Genomic DNA, 12,698 nt, shown 5'->3' with positions numbered 1-12,698 from the left:
GAACTGTGTGCATTTTTGTTTTTCTTTCCAGGTTATCTTTACCTTCTGAATCCAATTCTTCCTGTGCAGCAAGAGAACTGTTCAGTTCTGCACATATATATTGTATCTAGACTATACTATAACATATTTAACATATATAAGACTGCCTGCTATCTAGGGAAGGGGGTGGAGGGAGGGAAGGGAAAAGTCAGAACAGAAATGAGTGCAAGGGATAATGTTGTTAAAAAAAAAAAATTTACCCAGGCATGGGTTCTGTCAATAAAAAGTTATAAAAAAGAAAAAAAAAGATTTTTATAGAGCTAGAGCAAATCTTAGGAATTATCTAAACTAAGAATTCTTAATCAATTTGTGGCATGGACCCTTTTGTGAGTAAAATCCATGGAAAGCCCCTTTCTCAGAATGTTTTTAAAATAAATAAAATAAAATATATAGGATTGCAAAGAAAATCAATTATATAAAATATAGTTATCACAATATATTTTTAAAAATCAAGCTTCTGGACCATACATCCCTGACCTATGCCATCCCTATTACTTTAAGAGATGAGAAAACTGAAGCCTAGGGAAGTAAGCTACTTTCCCAAAGTCACAAAAGTACGTAACAAGATCAGGATTCTTGTATTGCAGATCCAGTCAGTGACCTCAGATAAGTCATAATCTTTCTCTGGATTTCCATTTCCTTATTTGCAAAATTAGAGAAGTATGCTAGATTCCTCTAGATGCTTTCTAAGATCCTTTGAAGCAATAGCATTTTATGATTCTATTGCAATGAACAAAATGGTCTCATGATTCCATCTCTGATGGGGATAATGAGGGAGAATTTACCTACATTCATTCTTGATTCACTCAACACACATTTATTTATTAAGTACCTACTATGTGATTAATCTGAGGGAAGTGCAAGGGAAGATATAAAGATAAATGAGGCATTTCCTCTAATCTCAAGAGAATAGAAAAGGTAGAGACTGTAAATAATAGTGACTAAAGAGCCAGCTTAAAGCCAGAAGACCTGGGTTCAAGGTTTGCCTTTTAAGATATACTGACTGTATGATCCTAGCAAATCTCAACTCCTCAGAGCTCCAGGCAAACTCTGGATGGCTATCAGCTGCAGAGAAGATGCCTAACTCCATAGATAAGAGCTTCTTCAGCCTAGACTTCCATTCACTATTGTAGTCTTCGGTCCAGTTGCCAATCTCTCTGCCTTCAGGCAGTTATGATCTGTGATAACTAAAGTCAGCTTTGTGACATACCCAAATAATTCATTGCCCTCAATACATTATATCAAGAACCTTTGATTTTATTAGTAGAGGAACACCATCTAAAAAGCAAACCCATCTGGTTGGTTGGTTATTGTTATCCTTCATTTTTGAAGAGGACCAAATGAATTACTATGCTGCAGTGTATCTGACTGTGACTAATCAGACCAATGCAACCTCAGAATGCTCTGCCATAGGTCAGACACAAATAATCCCTAAGAACATTTGGGATGGATTCTCTAACTTTACACATCTCATTTTTCTTCTGAACGAATTCAATTCTCCTTTGCTCAAAGAGCACAGCACCTTCTCTGATAAGAGTACACCACATTGGGCAGCACTATACCAGTGTCTCCCATGTCATGCAATCAATTCTAAAGTTTTTTTTTTTTTTTAAGAGAGATCTTGAGAGTGTCCTTCTATCACTTTTTCTGACTACCTAGTGAGTGCTTACCCTGTGTGAGTTCTTCATGACTAGCCTGGGTCACACAACTAGGGAATGTCAGAAATAGAAATTTATCCCAAACCTCCCTGTCTCCCAGCCCAGCATTCTAATCCCTCCATCATGCAGCTAGCTTCTCCTCTCCTATAATAACCCTTTACAAATCCACCATCCAAGAATGCTTGAAGCTGATTTGGTTTACAGCCTATAATACCTCTTGGGCTAATGGAGTACTGTGAGTCTCCTCCCTATTTATTGTGTAAAGTAAGATGATCTTTTATTAGCTCCGAAACAACTTCTCCCAGAACTGGGATCTGGTGATGTCCTGCACATCTCCAAACCTTCCTGCGTTTCTAAACATCATTTGATCCCTGATCCTAAGAGTAGAATTTTCATTTGTATAAGTTGGTGAGCTGTAACCTAAGTGTATTATTATTGTTCTCTCGGCACGGCACAGACTTTTTGCGGGGCTACTTCATCTGGTTACTACCAGAAACTTGAACACCAAACAGGTACCACCTGATGATTAGCATTATAATTATATAACAAGCCTATTGTGTGTGTGTGTGTGTACATATACCCCTAAGAATTCTGCAGAAAAACATATAAGATGTTCCCACAAGCAATATTTTATTTATATAAAATAATCGAAGCCTGATCCAGAAGTTGTATATAGGTAAAACCCTAGAAAATTTTGTCTGCCCAAAGTTAGATGAACTTATTGAGATTAGACGCTGAAATATCAAGTGCTTCCCCCCCAAAAAAAACCCCAACCTTTTTTAGTTTTTGCTGCTGTCAAAACAGTTATAGCTAAATAATATGACGAGCTGTTAGATTATTTGTAATTATTGCCTTATTACAGTTGCAATGAAATGATAAACTGCAAAGACAGGGACTACATAATTTTTTTTTCTTGCACCTGATAGCATCTAACATGGGTGCTCTTTCACATAAAAGGTGCTCAATTCAGAAGTGAAATTGGAAGGTTCAGGGAGAATTCCTAATATGAAGAGTCTCTGCACAAATCAGTCTATAACTTGACAGATAAATCCTAGAGAAGTGTGTGAAATGCATGGACCACACAGTCACAAAGATCCAACCAATCAAACAGGCAATCAACTAACCTTTATGTGTCAGTTACCTGGGCTACAAATACAAAAGTGAGAAGGCTTCTGCCTTCATGGGGCTTACATCTAATATAGGTGGGATACAAACAAATTCACAGCTAAGTTGATTCCAGATTTTTGTGAACTTAAAGAGGGCAAAAACAGGAGTTTAGGGGCTTATTCTACTCTGCATCTGATGCTTTCAGTCTAGTTTCAATTTTATAGAATAAGATATCTCCGCTCCAGCTACCCTCTAGTCCCCACCTTTCCAGTCCCTTTTGTGTGCTGTCTCCCCCATTAGATTATAAATTCTTTGAGGGAGGGGACTGTTTTTCTTCTTATTAACTGTTTCCCTAGGACTTAACTCAATGCTTGGCACATAGTAGGCGCTTAATAAATGTTTAATGTATTGAGCTCAAATATCTTCAGGATCAGGTAAAGTCCTAAGGAGAAAACCTTTGAGCTGAGTCTAGAAAGCAGCTACAGAGAAGTTTTAAGAGGTGGAAGTGACCCAGGAGTACATTGCGGCCATAAGAAAGAAGCATTAAAGTCCAGAGCTGTACCAAGCTCTTCCTGACGCCAAATCCAAAATTCTGTCCACTAAACCAGAAGCCTCTGTTCTGGATACACCTGTTAACAAATGCTGGGAGGATGTGAGACAGTGGAAGGAATACATGTCAATCTTTAACATGATGTCTTGGGATTAGCACATATCTTTTGACTCCAACATTCTCATTGTCAAATTGTATTTAGAAATATACAACCTCCTGGGAGAACTAATATTCTATATTATAGGTATAACATAGGAACAACTTTTTTCGTAAGATAGCCTATGAATAAACATTATGGTAAATGGCAAAGATGCCATGGGAATTCAGGAAAGGTAGGGAAGCTAAAGAAATCTGACCTAATTGAGAGTGGAAGGGGATTATATCTCAAACATGCTTCACCCATTTAGATTCATCCAGGCTCCTAGATTCTACCAAGTATTCTCTTTACTATCAGGTATGACCTGGTTCTCACAACTGTCCTGCCACACATATATACCATCACCACCACTCATAGGATCTCAAGCTTTTCACCTCTTGTTTTGGGACTGAATATCAACTAATCTCCAGTGATCCAAGAGATCCAAGAGAATTCCATCTATATCCAGATGCCATCTGTATCCAGAGTGAGAACTGTGGAGACCGAATGTGGGTGAAGCTTTTGTAATTTCACCTTTTATTTTGTTTGTTTGCTTTTTCTTTCTCATGGTTTTTCCCTTTTGTCCTGATTTTTCTTTCACAATATGATTAATAGAGAAATATGTTTAAAATGATTGTATATGTATAAACTATATTAGATTGCTTACTGTTTTGGGGAGGGGAGAGGCAAAGGAGGGAAAATCTGGAACTCAAAATCTTACAAAAATGAATATTTAAAACTAACTTTACATGTAATTGGAAAAATAAAATACTTTTGAGGGAAAAAAATCAACATTATAATTAATACTGTAAAGAGCATAACAATTTCTTTCATATAGAATCCCATTGATTTTGATTTGGAGGCTCTGTTAACCAATCTAAATAACATAAGGGACTGCTAGATTATTTATAATTATTATCTTATTGCGGTTACAATGAAATGACAAACTCCAAAAGGGCAGAGACTGCATCATTTTTTTCTTAAAATCCATAACATCTAGCATGGTCCTGGGCACACAACAGGTGCTTGACTCAGAAGTGAAATTGAAAGGATCATGGGAGAACTCCCGATATAAAGTCTTTCCACAAATCGGTCTATGACTTGACAGATAAGTCCTAGAGAGTTGCCTGAAGCACAAAGGGGCTACATGATCTGCCACCACTCACCATAATATCTTAACTATCCACATCATCTCCAATCCTCTAATGTCCTGATCCCACTCTGACCCTACCTACCAAGTTCTCTGGCCCCTGTTCTATTGTAAAATAAACAAACAAACAAACAAAACTATCCTTTATTTTAGACCTAAATCTTGCCCCACAGGAAAATAACTATACATATGATTTATATTTAGTTTTTTATATACCTATTACTTCCCCATAATAGAATTTAACTCTTTAGGATAGAAGCTAACTTGGCTTTGACTTTGTAACTCATATCTAACACAGTACTTAGCAAACACGAGGCACTTTTATTAATTCTTATTCATTGACATAAAGTAATTCCCTAATAAAGACTTACTGATGTTAACCAGGGAAGGAGAAGACACAACTCTAAAAAGAAGTGAATGAATCTAGAGCCTCTTATTTCTAAAGGAAGGACACTTTTCACTTGGTTTCCCCCCATTTTGTCAGGTGTGACTGAAACACCCAAAAGACAAGAAGGGTTTTATGAAGCACCAAGGAAACACTTCTCCAATTGCTCCTTAAAATTCATTTCTATTCAATTATGTAGTGTGCAGTACAGGTGCCCAGCCTTGGACAAGAAATAAGAAGACAGAGCCAAGTTCTGAAGGAAAGAAAATGAGTAGGTGTCTAAAGGTATGGTACAGATCATGAGCACTATAGAACAATTGAATAGTTGATAGCAATATTGAATAGTTCAAAAAAGTTTTACAGAGGAAAAGAAATCTCAATCCCAAAGCATTATAACCAAGAGACATAGTAAGGAAAAAGGCATGGAGGTATGCATATATCTGAGGCAGAAAGACCTGAGTTCAAATTTAACCTCAGATACTTAATAGCTATGTGAATATCAAATGAAATATTTGTAAAGCACTTAACATAATGCCGGGTTTATAGTAGGTACTTAATAGAGACTTGTTTTCTTCCTGTTTTAGGACTTCTAATATATCTCCCAGCTCTAACTTACTGTGATTCTGAGTGTGGTAGAAAGTAAAAGCCCCACGAAAGCTTGTATGGAATGTTAGAATTCACTGGGAAAGACTTCAGAAAGATAGTGTGAGGTCAGATAATGTGGAGAGAAGAAAAGAGGAAACAAAAATTAGGTTGAGGATACTGGATTTCAATCAAAGAGAACAAGTTTTTAATGATAAAAGGTACCAATGTGTGATTACTATAGATACATGAGCTTTCTGGTTTACCTAACTGTGATATTAGTGGTATTGTTCTAATTAGGCTTTCCACAAATGTAAATACTAGTGGGTATATTTGTAGACTGTAGAAAGGAATGAGTGGAGCCTAATTAGTCTAATGCTCTGAAAAGAAAGCATCTAGTTCTAATAGAAAAAAAAATTTAGACTTAAAGGAGACCTATGTTCAAATGTCACTTCTGATATAATATTGACTGAATGATCATAATTCATCCTTTCAGTCCCACCAAGGAAACTTTTTTTAAAGACTATAAATTGTGATTATCAATCTGTATTGGTAGAGGGGGTTCCCACTGGTAGTTCTGAGCACTAATTAAATGAAGTGTTTGAACAAAAATAAAAAATTAAACCCACAACAAACACAAGGTTACCTTAGTGGAAAGGAGGGTGTTCTATTCTCCTTGCTCACTAAAGACTTGAGATAAAGTAAATGTTAAGCAGTAATGGCCAAAATGTCCCCTCCCAAATCCCATTCTGACACTAAGGAGCTATATGATTGTGATTATTTAATCTCTCTTATCTGCAAAATGAAAGAACTGGATTAGATGCCCTTTAAGCTCTAAAATAGGACTAAGCCTGAGTCAGAGAGAACTGAGTGCAAATGCAACCTCAACCACTTATTAGTAATGTGACCTGAACAAATCACCAAATCACCTACACCACAAAGTCGTTGTGAGTATAAAATGAGATAATATTTATAAAAACACTTGCTATAGTGCCTGGCACACAGCATTTTATAAATGCTTGTAATCTTCCATTCCCTCTATACCGATTATCCTTTAGGCCCAAAAAAAAATGGACTTTTCAGTCATTCCTGATGATCAAAGCAAGTGGCCTGGATCCCTGGATATTTTCTAATGTCCTATCCCTTTGGGACTATTAGTCAGCTATCTTAGGAGACATTACTCAGTAGGGTTACAATTAACCTCATTGCTTCATGTAATTGCCACCTTTATCTGTGCCCCCCATTTTTACAAAGGAGAACCATTTGGAAGTAGCACCCTTTTTAAAAAGACCACAATCAAGGAAGGTAGATTATTAGGACACTAAAAAGAACAATGAGCTAGGAACCAAGGGACCTGGGTTCTCATTTTAGCTTGGTCATTGATTCATCTGATGATTACAGAAAATCACAACTTCTCTATCCTTCTGTTAAATGGGATATAACACTTGCATTACATAGCTCCTGCATTACATAGAGTCAGTCAATTAGCATTTATTAAACATTTACTATGTTCTAGGAACTATGCTAAGTGTTGGGAATGCAAAAATGGAGGGGGGGGGATTGTTCCTACCTTCAAGAATCTCACATTCTAATTAGGAAGTCAACATGAAAATAACTAGGGACATAAAAGATATCCACAGAATAAATAAGGCAGATTTACAGAGAAGAAATACTAGTAGTTGGGGAGAGGAGGAGCGGTTTGGGCAAAAGGTGGGAGTTGAGTTTATAACTTAAAAGAAACCAGAAAAGCTAATGAACAGAGATGAGGAAGGGCAATAGCTGGTGGCAAAGGCATGGAACTAAGAGATGGTGTTATCTGTGAGGATCAAAAAGTAGGCCATTGTAGCTGGATTGTAGAGTCTTCAGGGAGAAGTTCAGTGTAAGAAGACTAGAAAAGTAGGAAGGGGCCAAGTTAAAAGAGCCTTAAATGTGAAAAAGAAGACTTTATAATTGCCTCCAGTGTTCATTAGGAAAATCACTTTGGCAGCTGTAAGGAGGATGGATTGGAGTAGAAAGCCATTTGACAAGGAGACCAACGAGAAGCCTACTACAGTAGTATAGGAGAGAGGTGATGAAGGCCAGTAATAGGGTGATTGTGTGAGAAAAGAGAAAATGATGTGGGAGAGATTATATGAAGATTCAACTGATAAGATTTGGTGACATACTGGCTAGATGGGATGAGGGTGAGAGAAGAATTTAAGATGATCCTGAGATTGGGAGACTGGGTAGCTAAGAAGATGGTGGTATATTCAATTGTAACAAGAAAGTTAAAAAGAGAGAAGGATTTGGGGGATATGAAGAGTTATTTTCCAACAAGAGTCATAGAACTGTTTTGAAAAGTACAATGGACTATATGAACCCATGCCACTATTATTAAGAGAAAAGGCATTTGTCTATAGACAATGAACTGAGAAGTCTCTGGCAGAGGGCTTCTTTCCCCTTCAACAGAAGAAATTCTGGGCCTTCCAGGGATCAAAGCTAAGGAAGCAATGCCATGAATCCTTCAACATCCCCTGCAGATCCTTAACACCATCCCCTGTCTCTTCTCATGTCTCCATCATGGACAGTTCCCAGCCAAGCCCATTGCTGAAAACAGTCAGCAGAATAATATTGCAGATTTCCTCCTGCCACAGCCATGTTTGTCTGTGAGCAGTGAATGCTCTCCCTATTGTCCTGTCCATTTCATCTGCAAACATAGTAGCACTCCCTTATGAAAGAATCCCTTCTATTCTATGTTATCACAAAACACATCACCTAAAAACCACTCAGAGTCATAGATTTGGTATATTCGGAGCCTCATCCTGGAATAAAGAATCCTTTCAGTCATCCACTTGATACATAGAAAAATAAATGGAGTTTATTTCTATTATGTCAAGACTAAAAGCTAAATGTGAGCTTGAGAGGAATATAGAGAAGATAAAGAGAAACCTTATAGAAGAGAACAGCCTGACTTTTCCAGATCTGTATCACTTTCTATGTTCCTAAGGTTTTTTCTGGTGAATCTTGCTGGAGCTCCCTTGTCATCACAGTAACCATGGTTTCAGTCAGTCTACATTACACTCATGATCATAGAGAGAAAAGGCTCACACATTTTCCCCAAGTCCCAATCTGATACATATGAATAAAAATACACAGATATGGAACTAACCCTAGCTGACATTCAACTTTTGACCCCTAGGAGGTTGGATCTTAAAACAGAAAAATCTTTGTATCTAAAAATCAAAATATTACCAACCTTCCAAATTCAAGTTTGGGAAACAGAGATCTATCCCTTTGCTGCTAAGAATATATGAATGATAACTCTGGGAAATATAAATAAATCTTCATGCCTGCTTTTCTCTGCAAACAAGTCGAATGGTCTGAAAATACAGAAAAGCATTCCTAATTTAACACTTCTCTACCAGAAGCTTAACTGTGCGCACTTCTCCCTCCTTTTTCTGAATGCCAAGGTTGAATATATTTCAACTGATTCTACATTGACAAGCTCTGTTACCAATATTCTAATATTTTGACAATTTCACCAATCAACTAGACCTCACTCTTAGAAACAGTATCATATTGCACAGTACCTTAAAAGATAAAATAGGGCAACAAAGTAACTTTAACTAGAGATGCACAGAAACTCTATAACCCACAAGTGCAACCTTTTCAATTTTCCCCCAAGAGGCAATCCAAGAGACTCTGGGTAAACTAGCATCTCTGAGATTCGTTTAAAGCAGCTTCAGCTAACGTTTCAGGGATTCTGGAGAAGAGGTGGGTGTCACAAAATAGATCGCATTTCTATCCCCAGATAACAGAAAATTAGCAAACCACGGAGCAACAGAAGAAAAAAACAAACACAAAAACGCGCAGCTTTCCACTGAAAAAGCTGTACCTCCTCACTCTGCGTTTATTTGAACTCAGACAAATGAAAGCATCAAGCCGGGTACCCCCTAAAGCCGTAAGAAGGCTAGCGGAGCCACGTGCATTTTTCAGGGGCTGCCAGGAGTGAGAAGCAGCCCTCTAAGTGGCCAGAGGACCAGTACTGAGTGACCAGCCTTGGTTTTCCTTACTCTAGGGCTTCAGTTTCATGAGCTGTTTTGAGTTCCCAGACGTGATCTCGGAATCAACCCAACCTGAACCAGTGGGGAGGTGGGGACCGAGGGGTAGTGGGAGGAAGAGGGAAACAGGAATAAGGAAACCTTAAGGAGTTCACTGTCTCCTATTCCCCAGGTTCAGTTTCCTCGTCCCAGGCCTCTCACTCTGCTCTCTATTAAAAATAGGGATGGGGTATCCAATGCAATTGAGACCCTCCCGTGTGACTCTAAGTTCCTTCAGGTAGTGAGTACCACCTCCACCACTCCCAATTAAAAGACCCCTGTCGCTCCAAGGCCACACTTTTCCCAGAAAACCCCGCCCGTCCGCTGCCCCGACTCCCGCTCCGAGCGGACCCTTCCCGCCCCTCTCCGACCCCGGCTCCGGATATTCTCACCCAGTCCTCGAAGTGGCGGCTCCCGTTCTGCAGCAGCTCCTCAAACTGGATGGTGCAATTGGCGACAAAGTCGTCGTACCCTATGGGGGCATCGTGGAAGACGGCCAGTTCAATCTTGCGCCCGTTGCACACGTCGGTGACAAACTCATCATGCCAGGCCGGGCTGTTAGTCTTTTGCTTGGTGGCCGTCTGTCCGATGCGCGAGTCATCGACATTGAGGGCGATGTAAGGGTCCAGCAGAAATGTCTGAGGCCGGGGTCCCACCGCATGGCGCAGTGACCAGGCTGTGGGTTTCAGGCTCACGGCCTCGCAGATCTTGATCTTCAGGAGGCCATTGAAAACTACCATGGTCGAAGGCGGGCCGGTGAGGGTGAGGGGTAGGGATAGGGAGCAAAAGAGCCGGGGTCACTCAGCCCAGGAGTTCAGCAATAAATAAACAAGAGTTCTCTGAGCTGGGAGGAAAGATTGGCCGGCCGGGGTCTTCTTGGGGCGGGAGGGACGGGGACGCCTGGGTCCCCCCTCTCCCGCCCACCTCTCTCAGGCTTACACTCACGCACACACACACGCCTACACCCTATCTACACCTTGTAGTGCTTTGCCCTGGCTCTGGCGATTCCCAGCGAGTGCATGTATTTCCTCGCTGGGTTTCTAACGGAAAACAGGGAGGGGGGGTAGGGATGGGGATGCGGAGAGAGCTGAGGGACGTCCGTCTTTGGATCAAACCTCTCCTCTCTGGCCCCAACACCTCTGGAAAAATGACAATAAATATATACACTATATAAGCTCACTCTCACCACACTAATGCTCCTAGTGTCTAGGACTGTTTGGGGAGGGAAGGAGGGAGGGTTCGGGAGAAGAGTGGGCGCTGCGCCCGACTCTTACCTACCTTTCAAAAACATAATCTCCGGGAAATTATTACTTTGATTGGGGGTGGTTGGTTGTTAGGGAAATCGGGCAGGGATGGGGAAAGGGAGGAGGGATGCAATATAAAATGTAACCAGGATCCTCTTCGCAAATCCAGCTTCTGCGCCTCTAAGAGAGCAGGGGTGTGTGTGTGTGTGTGTGTGTGTGTGTGTGTGTGTGTGTGTAGATGAAAGGAGGGGTGTTATATATATAAAGAGAGATGCATGTCTATAGGAAATGATCCTCTTAAGAAGAAAAAAAATTTAAGCCCCAAACCACACATGCACACCTCCCCTGCAAACACACACACACACACACACACACACACACCTCCCACTGCTTCCTCCCAACCCCTCGTTGCCTTCTTCTTGTTGCTCTTCTTCACCCTCAGTCTGTACTTGAGAAACGCCAAAAGCCCAGAACCTTACATCCGCACAGGATTCGGGGGTCTGTTTTGCTGCTGCTGTTGCTGCTGTTGCCGCTGCTTGCTGATGCTGCTGCAGCTGCAGCTCCAGCCACCGCCGCCGCCGCCGCCGCCGCCGCCGCCGCCGCCGCCGCTGGGGCTCCACCTCACACAGGCCAGGCAGGCACTAACCCAGTACTCACCAGGAGCTTGCTTGCTGGGGCTGGGGCTCCCGAAGCTTTCGGCTTTAAGCCCCACCTCCCTCCGTTCTAGCTCGGCCTCTGACACTCGCTCCCCCTAGCTCTCTCGGTCTGTCTCTAGATCTCTCTCCCTCCCTCTCTCTCTTCCAGTGAGTGTGTGTGTCTAATGCAGGAAATGCGCAAAAGACGTCAGTGTGTGTGTGTGTGTGTCTGTGTGTGTGTATGCGCGCGCCTGTGTGTGTGTGTGTGTGTGTGTGTGTGTGTGTGTGTAAATAGAAAGTTTTGCCGGTTGGGGGAGCAATACGAGAAAAGTGTGCAGAAGATAGGGAGGGAATAGGGAGAGTGGAAAAATCTTCCCTCCGTTTATGCAGGCGGGGGAAGTGGGCGGGCGGACAGAAGATCGAGTCCCGCTTGCCCCGGGGCTGGCGGGACGAGAGGAGGGGCGCTTCGGGGTTGGAGGGGGCCACTGACTTTAGATTAGATTTCGACCAGATAGCGGACCCGCTTTTCTCTCAAAGTCCCAGTTTCCTCAAATACCCGACGTCGGGGAGGAGCGATCCCGCTTTGGAGATTTCGGGGGACCGTATCTCCTTTGCTTTCCACTTCATTCCAGGTTCGGGGAGATAATAACTCGGCACGTCTGGGCAAAGGAATAGGGGTGAAGAGTGTTATTCTCTCCCTAGGGGCTGCACGAGGGTGAAGGGAATGAAGGCTCCGGAAAGGGTGGGGAGGGGAGGGGATCGGTAGTAGTTTCTTTGTTTTGTTCTGCTACAAATTATAATTATTATTATTATTATTTTTGCAACATTCCGTGCTTAGGGATCACTGGTATTTTTCGCTTTGAGAGCACTTGATGGAATCCATAATTTGGAGGTGTTTCGTCAAGAGTCTTTTGTACCTATGTGTGTGTATTTTGAAGAAAAGTGTCTATTAATATCTATTTTTTACTGTCCCTTGCCCCAGACCTTTTGTTGATCAAGCCAAGCTGACAGCCCCTGTCCTTGCTACGGAGAAACTGGGCGCGTATAGAAGAGAGAGTATGTGTGAGTGTGTGCGTGTGTGTACGCGCGCGCGCTTGTGTGTATGCTAATTTCCTCCGTAACCTTTAAACTCT

At 41.4% G+C, this 12,698-nt stretch overlaps 1 protein-coding gene across 2 annotated transcripts in view; it reads right to left on the bottom strand.

The window, feature by feature from the left end:
• Positions 1 to 11,148, bottom strand: part of PRKCE (protein kinase C epsilon) — a 664,873-nt gene extending 653,725 nt beyond the window's left edge. The window contains exon 1 of one of the 2 annotated variants that reach the window (XM_051975204.1): positions 10,079 to 11,148. In XM_051975204.1, coding sequence (XP_051831164.1) covers positions 10,079 to 10,426 — 348 coding nt within the window. In that variant the 5' untranslated portion in view covers positions 10,427 to 11,148. The remainder of the gene's footprint in view (positions 1 to 10,078) is intronic. The other variant, XM_051975203.1, reaches the window with a different exon arrangement.
• Positions 11,149 to 12,698: the final 1,550 nt, after the last annotated feature.

This window comes from Antechinus flavipes, chromosome 2, assembly GCF_016432865.1.
Source record: "Antechinus flavipes isolate AdamAnt ecotype Samford, QLD, Australia chromosome 2, AdamAnt_v2, whole genome shotgun sequence".
NCBI lineage: Eukaryota > Metazoa > Chordata > Mammalia > Dasyuromorphia > Dasyuridae > Antechinus > Antechinus flavipes.
The sequence above is the reverse complement of the archived record's forward strand: the minus strand, read 5'-3'. Positions and strand labels throughout refer to the sequence as shown.